The 27,377-nt window shown below is 39.4% G+C and overlaps 3 protein-coding genes across 4 annotated transcripts; 2 read left to right on the forward strand and 1 right to left on the reverse strand.

Moving 5' to 3' along the window:
• The first annotated feature begins 206 nt into the window (after positions 1 to 206).
• On the forward strand, positions 207 to 4,769 carry LOC107746837 (aquaporin-3-like). Its single transcript, XM_016561160.1, has 6 exons — positions 207 to 475; positions 2,703 to 2,829; positions 2,948 to 3,085; positions 3,175 to 3,299; positions 3,493 to 3,710; positions 3,852 to 4,769. Exons 1-6 carry the CDS (start codon positions 368 to 370, stop codon positions 4,024 to 4,026), a joined length of 891 nt encoding a protein of 296 aa, XP_016416646.1. The 5' UTR covers positions 207 to 367; the 3' UTR covers positions 4,027 to 4,769.
• Positions 4,770 to 10,259: 5,490 nt separating this feature from the next.
• LOC107746839 (uncharacterized) lies at positions 10,260 to 13,279 on the reverse strand. Its single transcript, XM_016561163.1, has 5 exons — positions 13,161 to 13,279; positions 12,100 to 12,603; positions 11,387 to 11,515; positions 10,988 to 11,078; positions 10,260 to 10,773 (listed from the first exon to the last, which is right to left on the reverse strand). Exons 1-5 carry the CDS (start codon positions 13,216 to 13,218, stop codon positions 10,566 to 10,568), a joined length of 990 nt encoding a protein of 329 aa, XP_016416649.1. The 5' UTR covers positions 13,219 to 13,279; the 3' UTR covers positions 10,260 to 10,565.
• A 3,834-nt stretch (positions 13,280 to 17,113) lies between these two features.
• LOC107746838 (WD repeat-containing protein 54-like) lies at positions 17,114 to 26,903 on the forward strand. 2 transcript variants are annotated; one of them, XM_016561161.1, is made up of 10 exons: positions 17,114 to 17,344; positions 17,629 to 17,909; positions 18,041 to 18,103; positions 18,183 to 18,249; positions 18,386 to 18,442; positions 18,558 to 18,685; positions 18,841 to 18,941; positions 23,508 to 23,670; positions 23,895 to 23,969; positions 24,588 to 26,903. In XM_016561161.1, exons 2-10 carry the CDS (start codon positions 17,676 to 17,678, stop codon positions 24,717 to 24,719), a joined length of 1,020 nt encoding a protein of 339 aa, XP_016416647.1. In that variant the 5' UTR covers positions 17,114 to 17,344; positions 17,629 to 17,675; the 3' UTR covers positions 24,720 to 26,903. The 2 variants fall into 2 exon arrangements, with proteins under 2 accessions (XP_016416647.1, XP_016416648.1); XM_016561162.1 differs by having other exon boundaries at positions 17,123 to 17,171.
• The last annotated feature ends 474 nt before the right edge of the window (positions 26,904 to 27,377 follow it).

Genomic DNA, 27,377 nt, shown 5'->3' on the forward strand with positions numbered 1-27,377 from the left:
GTTTTCAAAAATACAAAGGTGTGAGAGAAAGGGAAGAGAAAAAAGGGAAGAACATGTTCTATAATAGAGAGGACATGAATGCAGTGTGAAGGGGTGTGTGTTCATACGTGAATAATACAGGGAGGGATCGAGGGAGTTAATGTGGTGTATAGGTGAGTGTTCATGTGTGTGTGTGTGTGTGTGTGTGTGTGTGTGTGTGTGTGTGTGTGAAGAAGTTTGTAAGGGGGCAGGCAGATGCATGAAGGGCTGGTCCTGGTCTATCATGTCTATAAGACCAGAGCACTGGCCTTCACATGAGCATACATCTCTGAGGGACATACAGGTTGTTTCACACAGGCAAAGGAAGACATCCGGACCTGGCTAAAAGATGGGTTGGCAGAAGGTCATGCTGGATAAGCTTGCACACACTTTCCAGATCCGCAACAAGCTGCTGCGCCAGGGACTGGCTGAATGCTTGGGAACTCTCTTGCTAGTGGTGGGTATTTCTCCTCAATCATGAATTACTTATTGTCAGCATCAAAGCTGAGGTCAGTGCAACTTAATAAAATGCAGTTTGTCACATAGTCTGAAACAGCATGTTTATGTCTCACATAATTTCTTCTCACTCAGATTGATGACAAAGATAGACTGTAATGTTTACTTTGGTACATGCACTCAGAATTTTCACAAGCAAATAACAAGTGAATGGTGGATTATTGCAAATTAGTATTTATATCTGCATTATTGTGCACACATTGGTGTGGATTCTGGAATGCAGATCTTACACCAGTGAAGTTTTAGTTTCCTGCAGTTGGTCCTCAGTCCAAGGAATACTTTAGAAAGTATCCAAAAATCTGTTAAAATTTACCATTTTAAAAGTCGCTCAAACCTGTATTATCAAACCTGGACTTTTTTAAATACAATGAAAGTCAGTAGTTTTGAATCCCACTGACTTTGATTGTATGCACAAAACATTCAAAAACAGTTGAAACGTACCTTTACAACCTATAAAGGAAGTTTCCTGCATGGACCTTTATTGACAAACGTTAATTATGCCCTGAGGAACTATGCTTAAAGGAAGTCATTTGCAAATAGATAAGAAAGAAAGGTGGATAGTATCTCAGTCCTGTTCATGAGAAATGCTCTTGACACACATGATAAACAGAAAAAATATGAGTATACATCCTCCTTAATTTAGTAGCGATTTTCTCTGTGACAAACAGCACAGATAGGCATGTAATAATGCAACTTGAAGCAGAACAGAGGCGCGTGCCAAAGCTTTCAATGAGTAATACTTGTTTCATCACATCTATAATGATGCCACAATTCACACATGATAATTTGCTGAGGTTTAATAAATCACCGTAATGCATCGAGTCAATATTATTAGTGCGCATTTGCCACACCAACACAAAGTATTCATTCATCACTAAATCCATTTTATCTAATTCTAAACATGCAAAATCTGTTTTAAGCTTTGAAATTAATGCAGTCATTTAGACATTTAGATATGAATGTCTGTAGTGAAAAAATGACTAATAGAAAAGCATGCCTGGCGGACCCACAATTTACCACTAGTTTTCTACACAGTGATATCACTAAAAGGAAATGTTTCTCAAACACTGCACTTAACTGGATGTTTGATAAATGCATCACACGCAGCAGACTACAGTAAAGAAACCACTGCCACTGCAGTCAGAGCTGTGACATGACAGTTACAATGTGGTATGAAATATGACCCTCATTAAAGAGGGAATTGACACCAAACTGCTGCTACAAAGTCTTCACAGGGCAATTATGCAATTTTACAAGCACTTTAGAAACAACAACACATTTCAAGAAGTACACTCATAGTTTGTTTTTAAGGTGTGTGGCACAGGTTATACCAGAGATAATACTTAAATAGAGAGGTCATGCGATAACTGGATCACACAACGGGTGTGATGTTTGCTGAGCGGCAAAAAGGTATTCGTGTGCGAGCTACTTTGTACATGCTCTTTGTCTGTGAAGGTGACTTTATCAGCGGATGTTCTTCTTAGAGTAGAAACAGGAACAATGGGTCTTTGGTCACAGAAAACCTAAATAAACTGAATAACCCAAGGTTTGCATTTAGCTGGCATTATTGAATTCGAAAGGATACTTAGGGCCATGTTTAGGTGATAAATTGGTTTTGTGAGATGCCTTTTTTAGAATTGTGTTGACGTTGTTGCTGAGATTTACTCTCATGAAAGCTCTTCAATGTACCCTGGCAATTACATGACTTTGGTAAAGTCGTTGCTTGATCCTGATAATTCGGTATAATGCCACAGGTATTTCAGTTCAACTCTGTGGTGACTTTTTCCATGAAAACTTCAGCCACAAGTCTGAACAGTAACTTGCAATTGCTGTTTGTCAGAACGGACTTGTAATGACCTGTCTGAGATGATCTATGTGAAAAAATGCAGCCCTTTGTAACTATAGATTTGTAGTGTTTGAACAAAAGGGAATACTTAGTGTATTTTTAGCAGAGTTTGAAACGGCAACCTGCTATTTTCATCACCAGTTTAAAGTATATGTTGCGACTCACAATGATGTGAAAGGCCTACACTTAGTTGGTAAAATGAGTCAAAAAAGCATTTATTTTCACCTGGACTCTTCATTGTCTTGATATAAATGGTACACATAAAAATTGTGTTGTTTTCAAATAGTGATTAACACATGTTCTTATCTAATAACGTTTACAGATGTTTGGCTGTGGTGCGGTGGCCCAAATGGTACTAAGTGGAGAAAGCCATGGTCGCTTTCTCTCTGTAAACCTTGCTTTTGGGTTTGCTGCTACCCTTGGAATCTTGGTTTGTGGCCAGGTGTCAGGTTGGTAAACTCCTCTAAAATTGCATCCTAAGCTGTTGAACTGAGTTTTTATAAAAAAACTTCTTTGTGGATGAACTTATGGGAAGAAAGAGCTTTTTTTTCTTCTTCTTTTTTTTAGGCGGACATTTAAATCCAGCAGTTACATTTGCTCTCTGCCTCTTGGGAAGAGAAAAATGGAGAAAGTTCCCTGTGTACTTTCTGTTCCAAACAATTGGAGCCTTCTTCGGTGCCGCAATTATCTTTGCGGAATACCATGGTACATGTTATGTAATATTAATTCTCTTTCTTGTCGAAAGTGTATATTATGTTTCTTCTTTTTCTCACACTTTTTTAAAATTATTTTAGATGCAATGTATGATTATGCTGGAGAAAAAAATGAGTTGCTTGTAATTGGGGATAAAGCCACTGCTGGTATTTTTGCTACGTACCCAAACCCTCATCTCACCATCTTGAATGGATTTTTTGACCAGGTCAGTAACTGCAAGCTTGTAACTCTTTCAGTGCTATTTTTGAGTGAACGCACTTCATTGAAATATAATTTTTCCCTCCATCGCAGTTTTTTCCCCATCACCATGTCCCCTTAGGAGCTCTGTAGTTTATAATAAATGTACTATATTTATTATCTTTTATATTTACATCTATAAAATATAACCATCTTCACAGGTGATAGGCACAGCATCTCTGATTGTCTGCATCCTGGCCATTGTGGACCCCTACAACAACCCAATCCCTCAAGGTCTTGAGGCCTTCACGGTGGGATTCAGCGTCCTTATCATTGGACTCTCCATGGGCTTCAATTCTGGTTATGCAGTCAACCCAGCTAGGGATTTCGGGCCTCGTCTTTTCACTGCCATGGCTGGTTGGGGTGGTGAAGTCTTCACGTAAGTACAGTTAATTCCCATAACATGAACTAATTAGGTACATCATGAACCAACTCGCAATGCTTTCGAGCTGATCTGCATTTGTCAGTGATGAAACAGACTTCAGTAAACACTTACGAATGTTTCTCTGGTTTGCAACAGTACCAGACAGTGTTGGTTTTTGGTGCCCATCTTTGCCCCCTTCCTGGGATCCATTATTGGTGTGCTTGTGTACCAGCTGATGGTGGGGTGGCATGTGGAGGGAGAAGTACGGGACAATAAGAATAAAGCTAAGGAAGAGTCTTTGAAACTTAATGACGTCACCAGCAAGGATTGATCTGCGTGATCTGCACCAGCCCTTCGCCCCATAGATCCACATAACCTTTCTGCTTTAAGTCTCTGAGTTCCATAGATATGTCTTGTTCCACCCAAGGCTCCCTCTTCTCTTTCAGAGGGGATTCTGGTAGTCTTGCAGACCATTAAATGGACTTAAAATAAAATGCTGCAAATGTCAAGATTACAAAGTTTTCCTAATTGTTCCAGCAGATATTTCATATATATTTTCTTTAGCATGTTCCTTTTTTTTTTTCACACATCCTCCAGATTCCTCCTTTAAGGGAAAAAGGTGTTTCTTCAGCAACACGAATTATATTAATTCACTGTTTTTAAAGTTAGTAAAAAATGTAGTGTAGCACCTATCAATATTTCCAGTATTTCACACTTTTGTACTACTATTATCCAAATATGTTGCCATTCCTGTTGAGAAGGTGAGCAATTCAACCAAAAAAATAGCTTCAATACTTTTCAATACAAAAATCTTTTTTTTTGTAAATATTTTGTATTGTCATCTTCATTTAAAAAAAGTTTTTTTTCTATTACATAGCAGGACGTTACTTATTTCAAGAAACATCTTACGGTCAACAGCGTAGTAATCTTTCAATTGTAGAGCATTACAGTCTTTAGACTATGTTCATTTCATCTTTCATGTATCTGTTAATGTCATAACCATTTTAATTTTGTGATTGAATGTTTTGAAGCAATGGATTATTATCCTAATAAAGTTTTTTTTTTTAAGTCTCACAATGTGATGTGATGTTTTGTCATTTTTATGTTGTTTAGCTGAAACCACCCTTGCTGCTTCTTTGCTAAGGATGTGCACATTCATGTTCTCCTCCAGGGTTGTCATCCATTTGTAGTGGAATTTAACATTATGCCAAAGCCATTCATTATCAAAAAAAGCACAAGATGAATGAAACAAGTCTAGTTAAGGGCTTACAAAACAATAGGTGTGGACTATTGGAGGCTTAAACTTAAGTATGAGGGAGAAAGAATATTTACAGTCTCCTTCAGGTTCACATTCAATCATATTAAGGCTATTGGGAAAAACACATGGGTGTGTTAAAACATAATACATTCCACCATCTAGAGAAACCAATCTTTAAAAGGGAATTAATACAATTACTTCAACCAAGCCACAGCACGCCAGGTTAAAGTTCTCTGAACTCAATTATAATATTTGTTATCCCTGATATATTTCCCAGAACCCTACGAAAACAAATTGTTGCTAACAACACAGTGTTGTTGACAGAGCAATAACTCACAGACGGATGTTACATTTCTAAAACCAATTACAAAACAAAGGAAGGCCTGCCTCTACACATAAATCAATGCATTTAATTCAAGCTTGCAGATTGATGATGGCAAGAAATCAAGTAATTCCTTTCTCCAGAAAGCGTATGGATTAACACTGCCATTCAAAAGTTTGTGGTCAAGTCTCTTATGCTTACCAAAGCAGTATTATATCAGAAAATATGGTAGCTAAAAATATAATTACAATTTAACTGTTTTACATTTACATTTTTATCCAAAGAGACTTACAAATGAGGAAAATAGAAGCAATTTTCTTTTTAAATATATTTTAAAATGTAATTTATTTCCATGATGGCAAAGCTGAATTTTACTCCAGCCTTCAGTGTCAGGTGATCCTTCGGAAACCTTCTGACATGCTGATTTGGTGCTCAAGAAATATTTCTTCTTATTCTCAGTGTTGAAAACAGTTGTGCTGCTTCACATTTTTAGATTAACCTTGATGTATTTTTCAGGATATGAATAGAACTTTAGAACGGATAGCATTTATCTGAAATAGATTTTTGTAACAAAGTAAAAGTCTTTACTGTCCCTTTTGATTCATTTAATGTATTCTTGATTTATAAAACTGTAAATGAAAACTTTTGAACAGTATGTAAGCCTAAACTGTATTAATCATTCTCCATATGCTTGGTTCCTGGACTATACATGATTAATATATCAACATGCTAAATTCTTTGCTTCAAGAGCAGCTTGTCTCTTCCTGCAACTTATGCAAGTCAGATATATCAAGAAATCTCAGCTGGCTCATATTGCACACCTTCACAAAGCCTTCTCTTTTTAATAAATACGACTCTCTTGGCCATTGCATCCTTTTTCTTCTTGCAGTACATTATCGCGGACCGCTTCTCTGTGCCTGAGGCACTTTCAGTACCAGTTCTCATTTTCTTCGAAGAGGAGCACTTCCACACGACAACTCTTGTCCTAATTCCCACTCAGTGTGGGAAACAAGTAGAACAAGTACCATGACAAAAGCCCGTGCCCTTGTTGAGACTCCATGAAGCTTATCTTGTGCAACGGTATCCAGCGCTGGCTTAGAGCCCACACACACCTGCATAGAGGTCTCCGAGCATGTGTTTCATTTTTAACTTGCGTTTAGATAACGTATGCCAGATTTAATGAGATGTGAAATCTGCAGTTATTTTGTTGTTTTTTTTCTCGATCTGTTTGGATTGTTTTATGAACATTTTGCTTAATAACACAAAGTATTGTGCTTGGGTGTGGAGTTCTTACGTAAACAGGAATATACTGAGTAGCTAATTACAGCATGTGTCCTCATCCGATTCAGTTTCCTGTGTACAAAACACAAATGACACAAATTTTCCTCGATGGCTTGCATGGAAAATTCAATGAGAAGGAATTTCACAGTGTTGGTTTCTAGTTTGGAAAAAAAAAAAATCTGAACAGGAAACTTTCTCCTTTGTGTAGCACATAAGCACTGTTTTAGTAACCTAAGAAGTCAGACAGCATAACATTCAGCTAAGAATGTGGGTGGTTTTAATAAAACGCCCTATGGGATGACGCCTCTTTTTTCTTGTGAAACCTGTAATGTACCTGAAAATCCTCTTGAAAGACTTGACTGGCGTAGCTATAACCATTGGCCTCAACACCACATGTGAAATCCAAAAGAACATTGTCTTTTCATCTTTAAGCTAAGCAATATGTGCAGTTTGTAGATTTATAACTGATTTTATTATTTATTTTATGTCAGCCAAATTGTGTTGTTTTAAAGTGTATACTCAATATTGTCAAACAAACACGATCTCTATGGGCAAAATGTGCAAGTCATGATTTAGTCGCAGTCTTTGAGGTACATAAGTACTTGTAAAGCACATTCCCAAGTTTACTATGTTGTTTCCTGTTTTTGATCCACCAAACGTGCCTAAAGGCATGCTTTTTAAAGGGTCACAGGATCTTTTGCTGGGAGCTAAGACATCACAGCACCCAGATACCTTTAAGATGCTGCCAACCCATATGTTGCCCACATGTGGAAAAACAAGCTGAGAGGAATCCATACTGATAACACCTTTTCAGATGTTTTCCAAAGGAATTGCGTTCAGACCGAAAAACCTGTACCTGAATTTAAATCTTTACATTTCAGTAGCTGATTAACACATGAATACCTTGCTTGAAAAAGGTAATTATAGCATACTGTAGCAAATCATGATCGAAAGTATGTAAATTGTACCACATTCCACGCAGGACACCTGAAGGATATAAGCTTTGTTCATGTAGGCATTTGAGTGTGCACATCCCCTGAGTACCTTACAAAAAACAGCAGAATTCTCTTTTTTTTTCCCAGGACAATACTCAAGTCCTAAATAACTTGTCAACATGCCATTAATGTTTTTTTTTTTTTTTTTTTACCTCTGATAACATTGCCGTTAATTCAACAAACCAAGTTTTAAGGTTAACAGTGAAATGAGGAAACAAAGAAATGCTTAAAATGTTTGGATCTATTTTAATCAAGACAGGGTTTATCTGTAACAAATATAAACACCTTTTCAAGGTTTAAATGACCTGCAAGACATCTGTTGTCTGCATTGTTGATCTGACTATCATATGATAGCCTTATATTGGCTCTTCAGATTTTGTGACATTTAGTGCTCTTCAAAAAAAAATCACTTATTCTTATTTCAGAGTTTCTGAAAAAAAAAAAAAGTTTGTGATCTTTAATCAGGAAACCACAAATCACAATTTTCCTTCAGGGACATGTTTTAAGATGTACTTCTGCAATCTGTACAAATGAACAGAGCATCATTTAGATGTTCTGCACAGTGTTTCACCTTCTTGAGTTTCGTTCTGGGACTCCAGTCTCATTTAGCAGATGTTTTGTCAGGTAATATCATCTAATTTATCTGATCATCCTTCATTTTTTCAGCTTCCTGGTGCATTTTTTTGAAGCAAGATACGTGCAGTTGCTGCACTATGACCATTATGACTAATTTCCATAACTGTATGCTTGTGGGAGAACAGAAAAGGTTGTGGTCAGAGATACAAATACACAGCCAATGGAAAGAGGGCGACAGTAACAGATAGGAACTCAATCATGCTCTTTCGGGTGGGGACATCCTCTGTTATCTAGATAGATATCCTATGGGAGAGCTTCTGCTTATATACAATTACAAGCAATTTCTATGGTCCTGTCTCATGTAATGTTAATGATACCTATACTGCATGTGGGAGAGCAGAGAGAGCTTGCGCTCCATGTTAGATTGTACTTTTTTTTATTGTTTATGGATACTGTTATATTAGGGACAATTGTGACAGGGACTAAAAACCAGCTGTTGCCTATTGGCTTATTTGCATAGAACACTAAATACATCTAAAAAATGATAACAGAGCAATGCAGATAAGATATACATTCAATGGTATGACCACTGTCAATTTTAAGTTAGCTTATCTCTGGAATGTATCTGCGTATGCCATTATGCCACAATGACCTCAAGGGCATCCAAAGATGTCTATATATTTGTTGTAACAAATAATGATAATGATAATAAAACAAAAGCGAACACAGAAAAACAAATTGATGTAACGCATTTGGCTGTTCAGTACACACCTGCTCAATATAACTTTCAAAAAGCTGTCACACCCTATCTCTTGCACAGGCATGTCTTCCACTTCTTGTTGGTTATCTTATAGTCGCATCTTGTAGAGTTTTGACTTATAAAAAAAATAACATTGTGATTGTAAATGTTGTCAATTTGCTTATCTGTGTAGCAAAAACCTTGCAACCCAAACCACAGCACCAGACCACTGCATAACAGTGGAAGGCAAATGTGAGATTCTTCTGGAGTATTGTATGGAAAAGTTATACTTTTATCTGTATCACTCCTCGTATCTCTGTCAGGTATCTGTTATTGTGCTACAATGGCCTCAGATCCTTCAAAAGGCATTTATTTGTACATATGGTATATAATTTATATGATATGCTTCAAATTCAAAGTTGTATATACTGTATAGAATGTTTAATCAAATATTTACAGTTTAGTTTGTCATTATGAACTTATGTGTGTGTGTTTGTGAAGAAGTGAGAACTGCAATACCATATTGTGTTTCTGGCTTTGATTTCAATGCTTGCATGTCAACCTCACATTTACTCCTCTCTCCCACTCAAAATATGCCTGATTTACACCCTAACAACACACTTGCACAGACATGTTTTTCATCTCTTCCTCTGCTGAAGAGCATTACAAAGCAGTATGTCAAAAGAAACAGGTAAAGTTAGCTTGATGATTATAAATCTGGCAAAAGAGTTAAGGAGGTGCCCCTCCATCCCTTTGCAAGTTGCAGCAAAGCGTGTATGTCAACAGTACTTTATTTAAACATTAAATATTACTATATCACATGTGATATTTAATAATGTTATTTTTTATAGAAATGGTTTTCATATATTTTAAACTAGTTCCTAATCACACTAACAAGACAACTGTCTGCAGGATATAAAAACAATTGCAGATGTATAGGTTTATGCAATTCAAGAATAATCTACTGTTAAACACAACACTTGTTTTAAAAGCTTTCAGGCTTTCTTCAATCCTAAATCAGTTTTAGAGGCAAATTTTGAATGTATTATTGTTTTCCATTAAAGAACATACCTAATTCTCTATTTTACATGCACATACACAGAATGCAGCTTACATAAGCATTAATTGTTAATTATATAGTATATCTTTTGTTAAGTTTGATCTGTATTTGACCTGACGTTACCTTATGTCTTTTTGGCAAGGTACAGAATATTGTCTTTGATCAGAACCCAACCTCAGTTTTTCAAAATTCAACAGAGGGATGGCATTCTGTAAACCTAACAGATGTCTGTGATTTTTTTAAGATGTTAGATATGTTAGGGATAATGTACAGTCAGACAGTCATTATAGCAAAATAACTGAATAAACGCATATGAAATATTGATTTGATTTTAAATGATTTTAAGCAAGAAGACAGAGACTTCTGAGTCCTGATCAATATACTGTTACTAAAGTTGTGATAATGACTGTGAGACTGTATCTTTATTTTCTTGCAATAACTTTATCCCACAGCTGCATATCAAATAAATACATGGAAATTGGCAATAATCACGGAATTGGCAGTGATTCCCTGGATTCCCTTCCCTATTTTGAAAAATTATTGCTCAATCACAATTAATTAGCCACCAATGCAGGTCTGTCAGTTTGCTTGGGAACAATACGCAAGTTACTCAAAGCAACTTCTTCTATAAGACACCACTTAGTCAGTCAGATATGTTTCAAACAGTGGGGTGACTGTTCCATCTTTCCATTCAACAAGGATCTCGCCTCGCTGGATGGAGGGAGACTGAGCAGTTTTCATAGGGTGTCGGGTTAGAGGGGCTCTCTCACTAGGCACCGGGGACCCTGGCAGACTGGCCTCTCCTGTCGGAGTGTAGGATTTCAGCACCACCACAGTCTTCTTCCTCCTGTGCATGAAGACAGAAAATAGATCAGTGACTCTTAAAGGGGGAAAACCATGTTGCGGAGTCATTCCTTGTTATGAAATCTCAATGAGCATATTCATAGATCAGTTTCATTTCAAAGAAAAATACATTCCGTCTGTATTTACATGCATAAAATTAAAGTCTTGCATTGAGAAGGCCTTGAAAGTTTATTTACCAAAAATGAGAAATATCTTACCTGTTCTGGTAGATGTTAAGAGTAAGGATCACAAGCCCAAGTAACAGGGCCAAGCTGCTTAGAAGCAACATTGTCATTTTCCAGCCTGTTCCTGTTATTAAACACAGTAGAATATCACAAACTAATATTCTTATTTTGTGTATTACAATTTTTTTTAAACGCATTTTCTGTCATTATTCATTATTGAACGTATCAGTTTCTTTGGCTAATCACCAAAGATATGGCACCGTGTTTAGGTTTCCTCTCCTCTGTTGCCCTCATGTGGACATAAGTCAGATGAACTATTTAAGGATCAGTGTGTTTTAAACATTTGCTTGTTTATACCATATTTCCTGACTGATTTAACAGATAAAACAAATTGTATTTTTTCAGAAACGGATTAGCTCTTTCCACATTTACCATAGTCTGTTGTAAACACATTAACAGAAGGTCCATCAGGCTCCATGCTACTTTGAGGTTCAGCCGATGCATCTGATGTCTGTGTTGCTTCAGTGGACTTTAATATGGAGGTCTGGTCATTATTCCCAGCTTATGTAAAAAATAAAATAAAATAAAGAGATTATAAAGATACAATCATGCAATATATCATAGAAATTATTAGAAGCAGAATAGACATATTACACAGGGTTCCCACCCATTTTGACCAATGAATTTTGAAGTCCTGCATAAGTATTTTAAAATTTTACAGAGATTGCTGGGATGGATTTGCATTTTGTATGTCAGGTACCACAATAATAAATAATTAATTTATAATTAATAAAATTAATAATTAATAATAACTTATTTGTGTCAGCTTGAGGCTTCCTGAGTCTTCAAACCAAAAAAAAAAAATTTTATGCTTCCATGACTGTTTTGATATTTCCAAGTTTTACAGTACTGTGGGAACCCTGGTACAAATGAATATGACCAGATGAGCAAGTAAAAAAAAAAAAAACACACACATGACAGAAGATGATATGGTCTGGTATAACAGAAATGATAGCAGGCACTCAGCAGTCTTGAGTTTTAACTGAAGAAGTAGATGAGATGTCATTAATCAGAATGATGGGATGGCAGAATACATGAAACCCAGACCCATCATTAATGAAGAACTTCTAATCTACTTCTCTTACAATGCCAATATCGAATTTGTGTGAGGATTCGGGGTCCAGTCGAAAGTGTCTGCTGAGAATCTTGTAACACATTCTGGCCGTGATGTGTGCTGTCTGTCTCCTCGCATACCGTTTGATTTGCCAGCGTCCTCCACTTGCTGCCTTTCCCACGATCTTTGGAAAGGAAGACCTTGGAGGAATCGTGACGTATGCTCAGGTGCAGACCCTTGCCGTGTAACGTCAGGAGACCCTTTTTAGAGCAGCTCCAGGTCTGGCCCTCACGATCTTCCTCCTCAGAGCTGCAAGTTTGCAGCCAAACACTCTCATGCTCCTGGATCTGAGGTGCAGTTAAACACCCTCCTGTCTGTGGGTTGCTGAGGGAGCGTGTCTCAGGATTCCAGTGCCACTCTTGCAGAGCCGAATCAGCTCTGCACTCTTGCAGGGTTAACCTGCTGCTGACCTGACCTTCATTTACCTGTACACACTTTCTCAGCTCTTCATTCCTGATCAGGAATCCTGTAACTTCTACAAGGAAAAGGAGAGATTACTTAATACTAGGCAAAACACATTATAGGTACATACACACACACACACACACACAAATCATACATCAAAATCCTCACATACAGTACATCTGCTGCAAACCGCACTATACAAATAACTTCACAGATAGAAGCTTAAAACACAACAGCCTTGATCAAGTTAGAAGACCATATCCTTAAATTTAAACACTGTAGCAATAACATTATTAAATATCTATGAATTTAAAAAATACATTCGTGGAGCTATACTTTGTTTTAAACTGCGACCTGTATTGTAGAAACATCATAACTCATAATCTTATCCTATCTGTTTACTAACCATCATAACTTTACTTATGAAACAGAACTTTTTAAAACCTTAAATTAAGAATTCCTGTAATACAGCCAAGTTAGCGACTAGCCTGTGTACTGACAAATAGTAAGCTAATTCATGACATTGTTTATCGACAAATACAATTAGTTCTAGGAGTTTAAACATGCAAAAATATATATATTTGTTGTTATTTAATATATTAGCTACTGATATTACATGTTATTTACCTTGAAAAACAAGTGTTGTGAGAACAAAAGTGCAGTATCCTCTCCAAATGACATCCATCACTGCGAGTATTGTGGCGCAATAACAACACTAAATCTAAAATGGTTGACTTACAGATTACAGTTATGATCTGTTCTGATAAAGATATAGCGAATAAAGTATTATTTCTTCCCCTAAAGCAAGGCACAGAGTGAAGAGCGACAATGTTGATCCAACCGATAGTGGACACTGTAGCACAACCAGATTTTCACTTGAGAGAAGACTCTAGATTTATGGCGCATGAAGCGCAAAAGTGTTCAAAGAGTGAGTGCAGAATACTAATTAACAAGAGACTATGAAAGACAATTAAGTGTTCTGCTATGTTTGGGGAAAGGCATTACATTTTAAGTTAGCTAAGGAAAACAAAACAACAACCAACTATTGTGCACATCACATATATTAATGTAAAAGACGTTTATTTTCAGCATAAACATTAATGGGAAAGAAATCTTAAATGTAATCTACAGATGTACAAAGAGGAAGATCATTTTATGTGGTTCAACTATTTGAATGGCATTCCATTCAAGCTGAGATGACAGAGCTTCTGTTCTCGTTGCTATGTTGTTTCTAAGTTGGTGTTTACTGAGTCAGGCCATATGAATGGGAGCGCGAACGAAAAGACTTACAGCATGTTTCCACATATTTGTGTTTCTATGGTGCCGAAACTGTAAAATAATGCTACAAAATGCTACTTTTCTAGACTACCAACTGTACGTTAAACAGTATGGATAGTCACTGTAAAATGCCACTTTTCTGAAGATGATTTGTCTTTGTACCACTATTATATTGTTACTGAATACATTTATTAGTAGAGCATTTTTACACTGGCACTGATAACTGAAAAGTCACTTCTGCACAGATAGATCTCAGTATAAGTCCAAGACAACTGCCATACAGTTTCAGTCAAAAGATATGATGTATGAAAATATCACATCAAAGTGAGGACATTTCTCTAGAACTGAACTTTAAATCATACTGTAAGAATTGTGCAACAAGTAGACCTACTACTAATCAGTAATGCTATTTACTGTATGCTGTACATATCCTGCAAATGATTTGTTTTCTTTCTTTCTTTCTTTTTTGTTTTTTTACAGAATCTGAATTAACAGTTTATACTATTTCAGATGTTAAGGCCTTTGTTCTTTACATGGTCAACAAAAGATGGCCTGGACTCCATCCTGCCCTCTGCCTCCCTCCCTCTGATGCCCATCTCTTTACACAATGGGGCCCATGCTCACTAATACTTTCACTAGCCTATATACATCTTTGAACTCTCTGACAGGCCTCTTGTGCACAAAGTCATTCATTTTCCATTGCTGTCTACAAATGCACACATATACATTGTGGTAAACAGTTTACAATGTGGTTATCGTGTGAGGTTGACAATACTGTATATTGTTAAATGTTAACCTTTCCTTTTCGCTTTTTTCATTAATTGTTTTTTGTTGCATGCTTGTTTTACTGCTTTTATGCCTTTTTAATAATTAGTTTTTATTCAAGGAAATTTCAGAATTTATATTTGTATTTTGCTTTTCAGAGAGAGGACTAAATAAAATTGTGCTCTGGTCTTTCAGAAGGAGGAAACTTTGTACCTCCCACAGAATGCTAACAATTAGGTCTTTCACAACTAGATATCAAAAGAGATTTTGATATCTGTATGATGTAGGAGGGTTACAGGCAGCTTCTTGTTTGCCATTGTGCTGCAAAAAGTAAAATGAGGATGCTAGAATCTTGTTTTTATTTCATGATTAACTGGTAAATAAATAATATGTGATTTTGTTTAGGCTATTTGAAAGCCTGCATCTGCATTAAGTCCTACTTGGCATCAGGTCTTTGTGATTACCATAGACCTAGTTTATACCATTTCACAAGGATTTTGACAGCAAATTGATGTAGTCAAAATGTAATGACATGGTTTCAACCACTAAATCGCTGTAGATTTTGTAATGAATCCCTAGTTGTTGAGAAGACGATGACCTGTTTCCTCGCCATCAGAAGGCCATAACTGTGCCCTTCACATCAGGATGAGGGGTAACCAGTGCTCTCTAGCTCATTCAGAAAAACTTCCTTGGTAGCTCTTTGCTTGAATCCAAGAAAGATTTATTTCCTTCCACAGCACAAAGGAATTGTACATGTAAACATCCAGCATATTGAAAAACAGTGTCATGGGCCAGCAAGGTGTCTTGTCTAAAGATAGGAGCTTTGGCTTATTCCTACACACAGTTCCAACCGTGGTCAATTTTCTCTGAAGAAGCCTTGTGCCAAGGGCATTCCATTTGAAGAAAGTGTTGCAAGTTATTGTGTGTCTCTGGAGACAAGCTGTCATTTGGAGTACAGTGTGTCTGTCCTGATTTTTCAGGCTGTGCCCTAGCAATTTTTGCTTGTGAAGACCTACATATTTCAGGCACAGCTTGTACTGGCATCACAGGCTGCCCAGACTTTAATATTTGACAGGGTTACTTTGCATGAATTGTTTGAAGGGGCAACAACCTCTGAACTGGATCAGGATTGTATATTAATGGGTCCTTTCACCCATTTTTTTCAAATGTCACAATTTTTTGTATTCTTGCCTGGCAGGTCTCCTTGACATCAAATCGGATGATTTTGAAAACAGCACAGTGGCATGGCGACCCCATGTCAGTCCAGTCTTCAATCCATGCATCCTTCAGCAAACTCTTGTCTACCTATTAAATTTGTCATGTCAACTAAAATTATTTGAATTGTATTGAAAAAGTATATATATATATACAGTGCCTTGCAAAAGTATTCATACCCTTTCATTTTTTTCACGTTTTGTTTTGTTGCTGCCTTAAGTTAAACTGCTTTAAATTTTATTTTATAACTTTTTTCCACATCAATCTACACTCTATACACCATAATGACAAAGCAAAAACAGAATTGTCACAACTCTGTAAAATTTTTTTTTTTTAAAAACTGAAGTAAGTACATTGCATAAGTATTCATACCTTTAAATATTTCGCTGAAGCACCTTTACAGTCTCAAGTCTTTTTGGGTATGATGCGGCAGGCTTTGCACATCAGCATTTGGCAATTATCTGCCTTTCTTCTCCTCACCTCTTCACCTCTCAAGCTCTGTCAGGTTGGATGGGGGTCGACAGACATTTTCAGATTTCTCCAAAAATGTTTGATTGTGTTCAAGCCGGGCTGTGGCTGGGCCACTCAAGGACATTTATAGAGTTGTCTACAAGCCACTCTTGCTGTGTGCTTAGGGTCATTGTCCTGTTGGAAGGTGAACCTTCTGCCCAGTCTGAGGTTCTGAATGCTCTGGACTGGGTTTTCATTAAGGCTATCTCAATATTTTGGTGCATTGAGCTTTTCTTCTACTCTGACGAGTCCCTCAGTCCCTGCCGCTGAAAAACAGCCCCACAGCATGAGGCTGCTACCAGCACACTTTACTTTTGGGATGCTACTCTGCAGGTGATGAGCAGAGCTGGTTTCCTTCAAACATGATGCTTGGAATTGAGGTTCATTAGACCAGAGAATCTTGTTTCTCACAGTCTGAGGGTCCTTTAGGTGCTTTTTGCAAATTCTAAGTGTGTTTTCATGTGTCTTCACTGAGGAGAGGATTGAGTCTTGCCACACCGGCATAAAGCACAGATCGGTGGAGTGTTGCAGTGATGTTTTCCTTCTGTAGATTTCTCCTATCTCCACATATGATCATGGAGCTCAACTAGAGTGTCCATCGTCACAAAGAAGGTTATGAAAACGCACACGAACAGTGATATAGCCTTAGAACATACATACATACAAACATGCATAAAGAAAGAAACAAACAAATTAGAAAATTCATTAAAAAAAAATAAATACATGGAATACAGTATAGCCCGCTGTAGATGCGAAAGTTTTTAAAACGTTTCAGACGCTCAGAACTTTGCGTCACTCCGTGCACCGCAGATAACTGTGACGTTCTACACACGTCTGCTCCGTCACTATGGCTGCAAGAGACGCGAGATGGTAAAAGCTTGCTTAAATACAATTCGTATATCCATAATACCTCTTGTCTGCCGTTCTTTTGTCTAATAACAGAAACGGCGTATGTCATTTTCATATTTGGAGCCATTTAGTTCAGTATTTGCTCTGAAACGAAGAGGATTAATAGGAGAACCCATCAGCTGCTTTCATTCAGGGTTGGTAGCTGCTTAGATTTATGCAACGTTATATGTATGAATCATTCCCAATTACATGGTATATAATTATTTTTGAGGTTAATTAAATGTCAGTGTTGTTATTGTAAAAGAAGCAGTAGCCTATTTCATATTTCACATCTTGCTGTCGAGAGACCATCCATCTGGACATGCTGCTACAATCCGATTTAGTGCAGTGCAACGCAACTGTTAGTTTGAACAGCCTCGAATTCACGGTCTCAGGAAACTCTTCACAACTGATTTCCATGTCCTGCCTTGTCTTTCAGAAACGACATCTCTAGTTTAAAGTAAACAAGCGGCGCTCTTCCAAAAAATGGCGAAAATGTACCACAAAGATAAAAGCATTCAGATAAAGAGCAGCGCGTCGGCGCTCTACAACAACCTGAGCGTCCTGCGCATCGCGCCGCGATGTCTCACCTATTTCACGGTGGTCCACGCCAACGTGGTGAACATGGTCAGCGCCTCCTGGGACGGGCTGAACTATTCCCACCGACAGCTGCAGTCTAAAGAGGGCAACGTGGCCACCAGCTCCTCAGTTATCATGCAGGTAAGTCAGACTAAAGTACCATTTGAGTCCTAATAAAGGCTGATGATTATACTGGTTTAGAGCAGTTTTGCCTACAAGTGTCTTAACTGCTGGCACTTAATTTCTAATCTGACACTTTTTTTGTCTGACAGGCAGCCTGGTGTGTCCTGCCCTCAAGAGATCTTCTTGTTCTCACCTCTCAGAAGGGGATCCAGGTGGGTCAATTGTTATGCCAGGCTATTAAAATTGTTTATTTGCCCAGTAAACATGACTTGAACTGTGTTTATTCATCAGATGTATGAATCAGATGGATCAATTATGGTCTATTGGCATGCACTGGACACGCCAGAGACCCCTACTGGTCAGTGCACACTTCTGTGTCTCTATAAATACAGTAAATGTGTTCTTTTTTTTTTCATTTTCACATCCTTTAACTGTGGGGAATTAGGTTGTTAGTACTGTGTACCTGTCTGACATTGTCTGTTAAAATTTTCCAGCGAAAGCAGTGTTTGCCCGAGGAATTGCAGCGGTGCGGGAAAAATATATTTGTGTAGGTGAGTGGCTTCATCAGTCAGCAGTGGCTATACAGGGTACCGTTCTAAACCATTTACATATTAGCTTAGTATGTGCCCTAAAAGTGCCCTTTTCAGTTCCTCACACTTCCTTCAGGGGTCTCATCTGGCTCAGTGCTGGTGTTTGACGTTCCCAGTAAAGGCAGTAACATCACCCTGTCTGAGGTTTTGGAGGAACATAAAGAGGCAATCACAGACATGGCCTCTGAGTGCTCAGGCAATCTGGTATTAACTTACAATAACTTTCATATAAGTGTTATGTTTGTAAACCGTAGGGCAAATGCTATTTATAGTTTTTTTTTTTTTTTCATGTTTTCTTCAGTTGGTTTAAGTTACTGGTGGCTCAAGTGTTTTATTATTAAAATGATTTCTTTTTTTAGGAGTGCATTGCTGATTTAGTTAGTGCTGATGACTCTGGCCTCCTCTGTGTGTGGAAATCAGGAGAAGATTTTCAACTGCTCAACAAGATCCCTGGTTTTGAGTATGTTGGAAATTAACACTCACTATACAAGAGACAATGGGTTTCATTCATGAAACATTCGCAAATATATTAGTATATTCTGAAAAATTTGTACATAAGGTGGACCTTCCTGAAAAATTTCCCCTGTTTTCACGTACAGTTTTTAAACCTCAGAATTGAGGTTAATCTACACACTCATTGATTATTAGTAAAATCCCTGCCTATAAATTACAATGTGATTTATGTGTACAGAATCCTGTAGGATCAATTGGACTCTGTAACAAAGTTCGTTTAGGGGAAAGGAAGAAGTCGGAGTCGGCGTGACTGAGGCTCGTGGAATTTTATTTAAGTCTCCCAAAACTATAAGCATAGGCGTGATCACACGCATCAAATAACATAAACTCAGGGCACGTTGGCAACATTCCTTTTCAATGGTGCTGTACATCGTCTCCCTCTTAGAGAGCTTGCGACTGATGTACAGCACCGGCCGCTCCTCACCCCCTATCTCCTGGGCCAGCACGGCTCCCAGCCCTCTGTCCGAGGCGTCCGTCTGCAACAAGAAAAGGAGAGAGAAGTCAGGAGAGTGTAACAGCAGTCCGCCACACAGGGCAGCCTTTACCTGGGTGAAAGCCCGCTGGCACAACTCCGTCCACTGGACCGGATCTGGCGCTTCCTTTTTAGTGAGGTCAGTCAGCGGGCTGGTGAGGTCCGAATAATTAGGTACAAACCTTCTATAATATCCCGCCAGCCCCAGGAACTGCCTCACCTCCTTTTTGGTCTTGGGTCTCGGGCAAGTTGCAACTGCTGCAGTCTTATTAATTTGGGGACGCACCTGCCCGTGGCCCAAGTGGAAGCCCAGATACCGGACCTCCACACGCCCAATCTCACACTTCTTTGGGTTGGCCGTCAGCCCGGCCCTCCTCAGTGCCCCCAGTACGGCACACAAGTGCTCCATATGCCGCTGCCAGTCATTACTATAGATGATAATGTCATCAAGATAGGCAGCGGCATACGCAGCATGCGGCCGTAAGATTTAGTCCATGAGGCGCTGAAACGTGGCCGGTGCCCCGAACAGCCCAAAAGGAAGTGTGACAAACTGGTGTAATCCAAACGGCGTTGTGAAGGCTGTTTTTTCTTTGGATAATGGTGATAAGGGGATCTGCCAATATCCTTTCGTCAAGTCCAGTGTCGAATAAAATCGAGCTGTACCCAGCCGATCAAGTAATTCGTCAACCCGCGGCATGGGATATGCGTCGAATTTCGACACAGCATTCACCTTGCGATAATCCACACAGAATCGCACGGAGCCGTCTGTTTTAGGTACTAAAACTATCGGGCTCGCCCAATCGCTGTGGGACTCCTCTATTACTCCCATCTCTAGCATTGCCTCTAATTCTGTCTGAACGACCTTTTTTTTGTGTTCAGGTAACCGATATGGCCGGCTGCGAACCGCCACTCCCGGCTCAGTCTCAATATGGTGCTGTATGAGGTAGGTTCGGCCAGGCAGGGGCGAAAACACATCCGCAAAAGCGGCCTGTAGCTTAGCTACATCAGTGAGCTGCGAGGGCGAGAGGTGATCTCCTCCAGGGGCCAGAGCCAGGGATTGATGTTTGATGTTCGCCTCTGGCCCGAGATCATCCTCCGCACTCACTGCCGTCGCTAACATCACTGATTCCGCCTCGCTCCACTTTTTGAGGAGGTTGAGGTGGTAGATCTGATGCGCTCTGCCCCTGTCTGTACGAATTACCTCATAATCAAGATCTCCAATTCGCCGTGTGACCTCGAAGGGCCCTTGCCACTTGGCGAGTAATTTAGAGCTAGACGTGGGAAGTAATACAAGAACTTTTTCTCCCGGTGCAAATTTCCGTAGTCTGGCTCCCCTGTTTATATAGCCGGCTTTGCTTATCCTGGGCCTGAAACAAATTCTCCATTGACAGCCGCCCCAAAGTGTGGAGTTTTGTTCTCAGGTCCAGCACGTATTGAATTTCATTTCGGCTTTCTGAAGGTCCGTCCTCCCAAGTTTCCCTCAGGACATCCAGCACCCCGCGGGGCTGCCGTCCATAGAGAAGCTCGAAGGGGGAAAACCCAGTGGAGGCTTGCGGGACCTCCCGCACAGCGAATAAGAGGGGCTCCAGCCACTTATCCCAATTTCTAGCGTCCTCGTGAACGAACTTCCGAATCATGGTTTTTAATGTTAACCTTGGTCAGTGAGAATCTCTTTTGGGATTCCCACTCGGGAGATTAATCGAAACAGTGCGTCCGCTACACTTTTCGCTGAAATGTTGCGAAGCGCTACTGCCTCCGGGTATCAGGTTGCATAGTCCACCAGCACTAATGCAAACCGATGCCCGCGTGCCGACCGTTCTAATTGCCTGATGAGGTCCATACCAATTCTTTCGAAGGGGACCTGCATAAGAGGGAGAGGGCGCAAAGGCGCTTTTGGGGAGGCCGGTGGATTTACCAGCTGACATTCACGACAAGCCGCGCACCACCTGCGCACATTCTCGTGAATGCCCGGCCAAAAGAATCGGGTCATGAGACGGTTTAGTGTCGCTGCCTGTCCCAAATGTCCCGCCATTGGATTAGAATGAGCCGCCTGGAATAGCATTTCCCGACGGCTTTTAGGTACTAATAGTTGGGTTGTATCCCGCTTTGTCTGAGTGTCTTGTGTCACTCGATACAACCGTTCCTTTAAAATAGCAAAATAGGGATAGGACAGCGGACGAGCCGGTTGGAGACGCTGACCGTCGATGGATTGGACCTGTTCAAATGCACGTTTTAGTGTGTCATCCTGGGACTGCTCCAGGGGAAAATCATCACGCTCAGCGAGGGTTAGCCCCTCCTCCGCGCGCCGTTCCCCTGGTTCAGTATCCCGCGGTCCCAGTTCAGCCACTCCCACCTGCGCGTCCGCCGCGCTCCCCAGCTTTCTTTCTCCACAAGAGACATCCGCATATAAATACTCCATTAATTGACGAAACGCTGGCCAATTTGTCCCCAAAATCAGCGGATGTTGGAGGTGCGGGTTAACTGCAACCTCCACACTATGCTTTTCCCCCCGAAATTGAATAACCGCGGGCATTACAGGATACTTTACCACATCCCCGTGCACACACCGTACTGGAACCACGCAGCTTTTATCCCATGCCCCGAGCTGAATCAGACTTTGGTGGATCGAGGTCTGGTTACAACCCGAATCCACCAAAGCCAGATAGGTACCCCCCTTAATACTCACAGGTATTTGGTACAGGCCAGCTTGATCGGGGGCAGCCTGTGGGTCGTCCGGGACCCGGATCAGTGCCCCCACCTCCATCACTGGGCACCGATCAATAAAATGCCCTGGGTTCCCGCAACGCCAACAGGCCGGCCCAGGCTTCCTCGCCGCCCTAGTGGCAGGAAGTGGGTCAAGGGACTGGCGTGGGGAGAGCGGAGAGAACTGCATTGCAACGGCGCCTGCGCTGGTCAGCCCCGCCGCCCCCCTGGGCGGCACTCTCGGGCCAGCGGAAGTCTCCAGACTCGGCCCACCCCATCCCCGGGGTGGAACTCGGGGGAGAAGACCCGGACGGGACCTGGGAAAAGGGACAGGTCGAGAGAGAACAGAGAGATTAGGGGAAGAGAGAGAGAGAGAGACAGCTGGCAGAGTTTCGTCGACTCCTGGGCACGCCACCATCTGGTCCTCCGCCAACTGGCCAGGTCTAGTGACGCCGGGCAGTGGCACTGGACCCACTCTGCCCGTCTTCCTTGGGAGACGGCCGATGAACTGCTCCAGTACCACACGATCGAGTATTTGCTCGACGTCGCCTCCGCCAGCCAGTAGCCATTTGCGGCAGGTGGGTTTTGGGTGGAATTTTATTTAAGTCTCCCAAAACTATAAGCATAGGCGTGATCACACGCATCAAATAACATAAACTCAGGGCACGTTGGCTGTAATCTTGTTCACTTGGGCCACGAGTCCTCAGTCGGTCTCTCTCTGCCACTTCTGATCTGCCGTGGCCTTTTACGGTCTCCCCACGCCAATCACTGTAAGTAGAAGCAGGTGAATGTCATTCTGCACTTGACCTACTTACTCACCGCTCGTCTCCGACCGCTCCCTCCCACTGCAAACCCCGCTAAACCACGCCCCCCTCGCCACAGACTCCCTTCTCAGGTTTGGCTCCAATATATTACATGAATGCAAAATAGTAAATGGCCATATTCCTAAAAAAAATTCTATAATTAATGTGTTAAGCTCGCAGACTAATGCTGGTGCTCAAAATAATAGTGTTTTATGATAAAATAAAAAACAGACTATGTCTCATTTTTGTTTAGCAGTGAAATGTATTTTACACCTTAAATAACTCATTTATTGATTTAGTGATTAAATTATTTAATTTAGTGATTATATATTATTATGGTAAGTTTTATCAAAATGCAGTGTCATAAGTTTTCTTAAACCTTTTTATTAATCTGAAAATTCACGTCGGACTGATTTACAAACAATTTACACAAAAACTCATGTGCATGTACTCATCTGCTTGTGTTTCATGAAATAGGCCCACTATACTTATGCCAGTACATCATTAATATAATATGTATATACGTATCTCTCAGCACAAGTTGTTCTTCAGTAAAACTCTGGAAGGGCACAGTCATTGCTGGCTATGGGACGGGACAGATCCGTCTGTATGAGGGGGTCACAGGTATACTGCATGCAGAAGTCAATGCCCATGCACGCTGGATCTACTCACTGGACATCGCCCCATTCACTGGACTGGTGAGAGAATAATTATGTATACAGTCTGTATGTCGCACAGTTATTGTATGCAACTATACATATGTACATTTTAAGTAGTAATTAAGAACACAAATAGTCTTAATCAAGAACTTGTTGTATTCAGATGTATTTTATTATAAATGTTATTATTTTATTATGGTTTATTTATTTATAATGGTAAACTCTCTTATACTGATAGTGTTTTCCTTTGTTCAATGAAAAAGCTGATCTCTGCAGCAGAAGACTCCTGGGTTAGAGTATGGCATCTGAGCTTGACTCCAGAGACTAACAGTGTAGAGGTAAAACCACTCACAGACAAATACAGTACACTACCGTTCAAAAGTTTGTGGTCAGTCAGATTTTTATGAAAGAATTTAATTATATTACTCAGCAAGATACATTAAATTGATCAAAAGTGACAGCAAACACATTTATAAAGTTAATGCTATCTCTAATTCAAGTAAATGCTATTTATTAGTTATTTTTAACTTTGTTCAAAGAATCCTGAAAAAAGTATCTGTTTCTACAAAAGTATTAAGCAGCAATATTATTTTCAACACTCATAATAATATTAAATGTTTCTTGAGCAGCAAATCAGCATATTAGAATGATTTCTGCAAGATCATGTGACTCTGAAGACTGGAGTAATGGTGAAAATTTCAACTTTGCCATAACACAAATTTATTAACAATTCAAATTTAAAAAAATTGTAATAATATTTTACAATATTACTGTTGGTGAGCATATAAGACTTTCAAAAACATTTAAAAAATCTTACCAACCCTGAACTTTTGATTGGTGGAGTACATGCACTAAAACTGCATTAGTAGTTTCATTAAATGAACATTCGTTGCAAAGCATTTTGTGTGTTCAGCTGATTTGAAATATACTCCCACATTTTTCTCTGCCCTTTCTAGATTGAGCACATGTACAATGAGTGTGTGACTGATACACAGATCTGTGGAGCCAAGTTCTGTGATGGGGACGGCTACGCCTTTGCAGTGACCGGCTATGACTTGAGTGAGATCATCCGCTACACACAAGCCTAGTCAGGAATACAGCATGCACTTCTAGGACATTCCCATTGGTCATATGAGGATCACCTGCAGAAGGAAGGTCATGTCTTGACAGTATATTGGTGAATATATTGCTGTACAGTCATGATAGGCAGAGTCAGGCTGGAGTGAATGTAACCCTAAAATCTACTTCTAACGTCTTAGGCACTAAAAAGCCACACTTGAACCAGGTGACTGTGTTAAGTATGATAGGTCTACATGATTGGCAGTTGTGCTAAGTACAAAATACTCTTTTGTGCTCTGATATTAAGGTAAAATACATAACATTGTTTAAACGGAACAGATCTCAAAATGAAGCATTAAAATGTTAGAAGTGGTTGTTCTTTTAATGTTTTCTTCTCACATAATTTGTTTAGTAAATGTACTGAACAAATTCTTTTACCTCATTGAACAATTTTGGATGTGCAATTGAATCAGATGGCATGTAATCATATTTGTGGTTCAAAAAACAAAACATATCAAAATAGTTTGTAAAGTATTTATTCATTATAAATATTATAAATATTAAATACGGCAGAGGCTATTTTTTCCAAATGGAATTATAATGTTCTTTATATTTGTCTAGAAACAAAAGCATTGTATCTAGCTTGATGTTAAATCACATATTTTATATTTTGTGTTGTCATAGTTTTTGCTATTTTCTGTTTCTTTGTAAACAATTGTCAATGACAATAAAAAAAAAAAGACTTGTTTACTGTGACTTTTATTGCAATTATAAATGTGTACCAGTAGATGGCAATAGATCTTATATCTTTAATGGTTTTCTGAAACATTTTGAAGATTTTTAACTTTTGAGATCAGAATTAGCATATTTAATTCAAGCATAAGTGCATTCAAGTGCACTGATTCATATAAAAACATCTGTGAAACGCATCACAGAACATATTAGAACATGTCCAGCACTCGTTTCTATTCAAAATGTAAAAAATATCAAAATCTAAAATGCCTAAAAAGACAAGGCTTTGTTTTCCAACTGATGTGCTCTCTACAGTCCTTATACATTATATGTACATGTATTTGCATTGTTTTGACAGTTGTTTGTAGATCCCACCTTCTCGCATGCCACAATTGGTCGATTATTTATGTACAATGACTGGATGTAAGCTACATTAGCTTCAGCATCTATAAAAACCAGACATTGAAAAAGAGGATGCGTGGTCACCCTACCAGTGTGCAATGGGTTTCATGGTCCTCAGGGTTATCTCTGTGTAACCTTAAGGTATGAAGTGAACAGAAAATCATTTAGATCAGCTTCTTGACAAAATTTACTTTCAAGAGCAAATTTGTAAATAAGCAGCATTTTCGTCCATGACTGTTGTAATATATTCATCACCATTAACTTTTGTCCCTTTGTGCCTCTCTGTTAAGCTATAAAAGAAGACTTTGATTGTCAGATGTGTCCTTCATGCACCTGCCATGAGGCCCTGATGAGCCCTTGTCCTTGATTTACACCCTGTTTTCACACTGTAACGTTTTGTTGTCATTACATCTTTCATGTATGCAGGTTCCTGTTTTTATAGGTCAAAGCAGAACACCAGAGGAATGCAGAATATCACGTCAAGCTGTTTTATCAGTTACCCACTAAAATATCTACAATGCTCATTTGACTGTATTTTCCCCATAATATTTATGTCCATAGTTCTGTTGTTCCCTCATAGTATTATCCACACATGGCCTCTCTTTCCAGCTTGTTGTTGATAAAACCCCATGGTCTCTTATGTAAGACTTTTAACTTTGTCCTATGGATGACACTGTGTGTGCCCTATATCTGTTATGAAGAGAGGGTGAATATCAATGACACAGAGGGACAGAGCTAATGGGTAGAGAATAGACTGCTGACCGTCAAATTTGATGGTGGACAGAAAGGGAGGGAGTCTGGAGAGCGTCAATGAGACCTCCACTGGCTGTGGGTTTAATGGAATTATGTAACACTGCCATGCAGCACTAGAGCACAGCGAGATGTGTTTAAGGTCATTGTGTTTAGTGGGATCTGTGGTAATAAAAACTATGGCTGGTCTACAGGCCATGTAAAATTCAATAGTGCTCTCCAGACACATCAGATCTGTGGGCTTCGGGGATGGGGGACCGCCAGTCAGCGTGGCACGATGCAGTTCCAAAGGACACAAGACATTCATTTATTACACTTAAGCAGAAGTTATTTTCTGTGTTTTCTACTATGGCCACTTTTATTTCCAAGGAATTAATTTTTATTATAAAATGTCAGTTTCTCTCTTTTTGTTGTAAGAAGGTTTCATTAATCTGTCTTGGAAACTTTTTCTAGCATTTCAAATTCAAATTCTTTTTTTTTATTGTCCCCTTCACTCAGACCCAGAAAAATCAGTAAGAGATGTTGCTGTGCATCATTTCCAGTCAAGAGGTAATGTTGTCAAATTATGTAGATATGCTATTTTATCAACAAAAATCTTTAAATGTCATTTCCATAAAGTGCCATTTAACACTAGGGATGGAACGATTACCGGTTTCACGATAAATCACGATAAAATGCCCTGACGGTTAGTATTATCGTTTAAAATTGAATTATCATCAAAACCGTATTTGATTATTGCGATTTTGAAAACTCGCGGTAAATCCTGTCCAGCCAGCATCAGTCTGACGCAGAAGCAGCATGCA

Source organism: Sinocyclocheilus rhinocerous, unplaced genomic scaffold (assembly GCF_001515625.1).
Source record: "Sinocyclocheilus rhinocerous isolate Xijiao unplaced genomic scaffold, SAMN03320098_v1.1 scaffold468, whole genome shotgun sequence".
Classification (NCBI taxonomy): Eukaryota; Metazoa; Chordata; class Actinopteri; order Cypriniformes; family Cyprinidae; genus Sinocyclocheilus; species Sinocyclocheilus rhinocerous.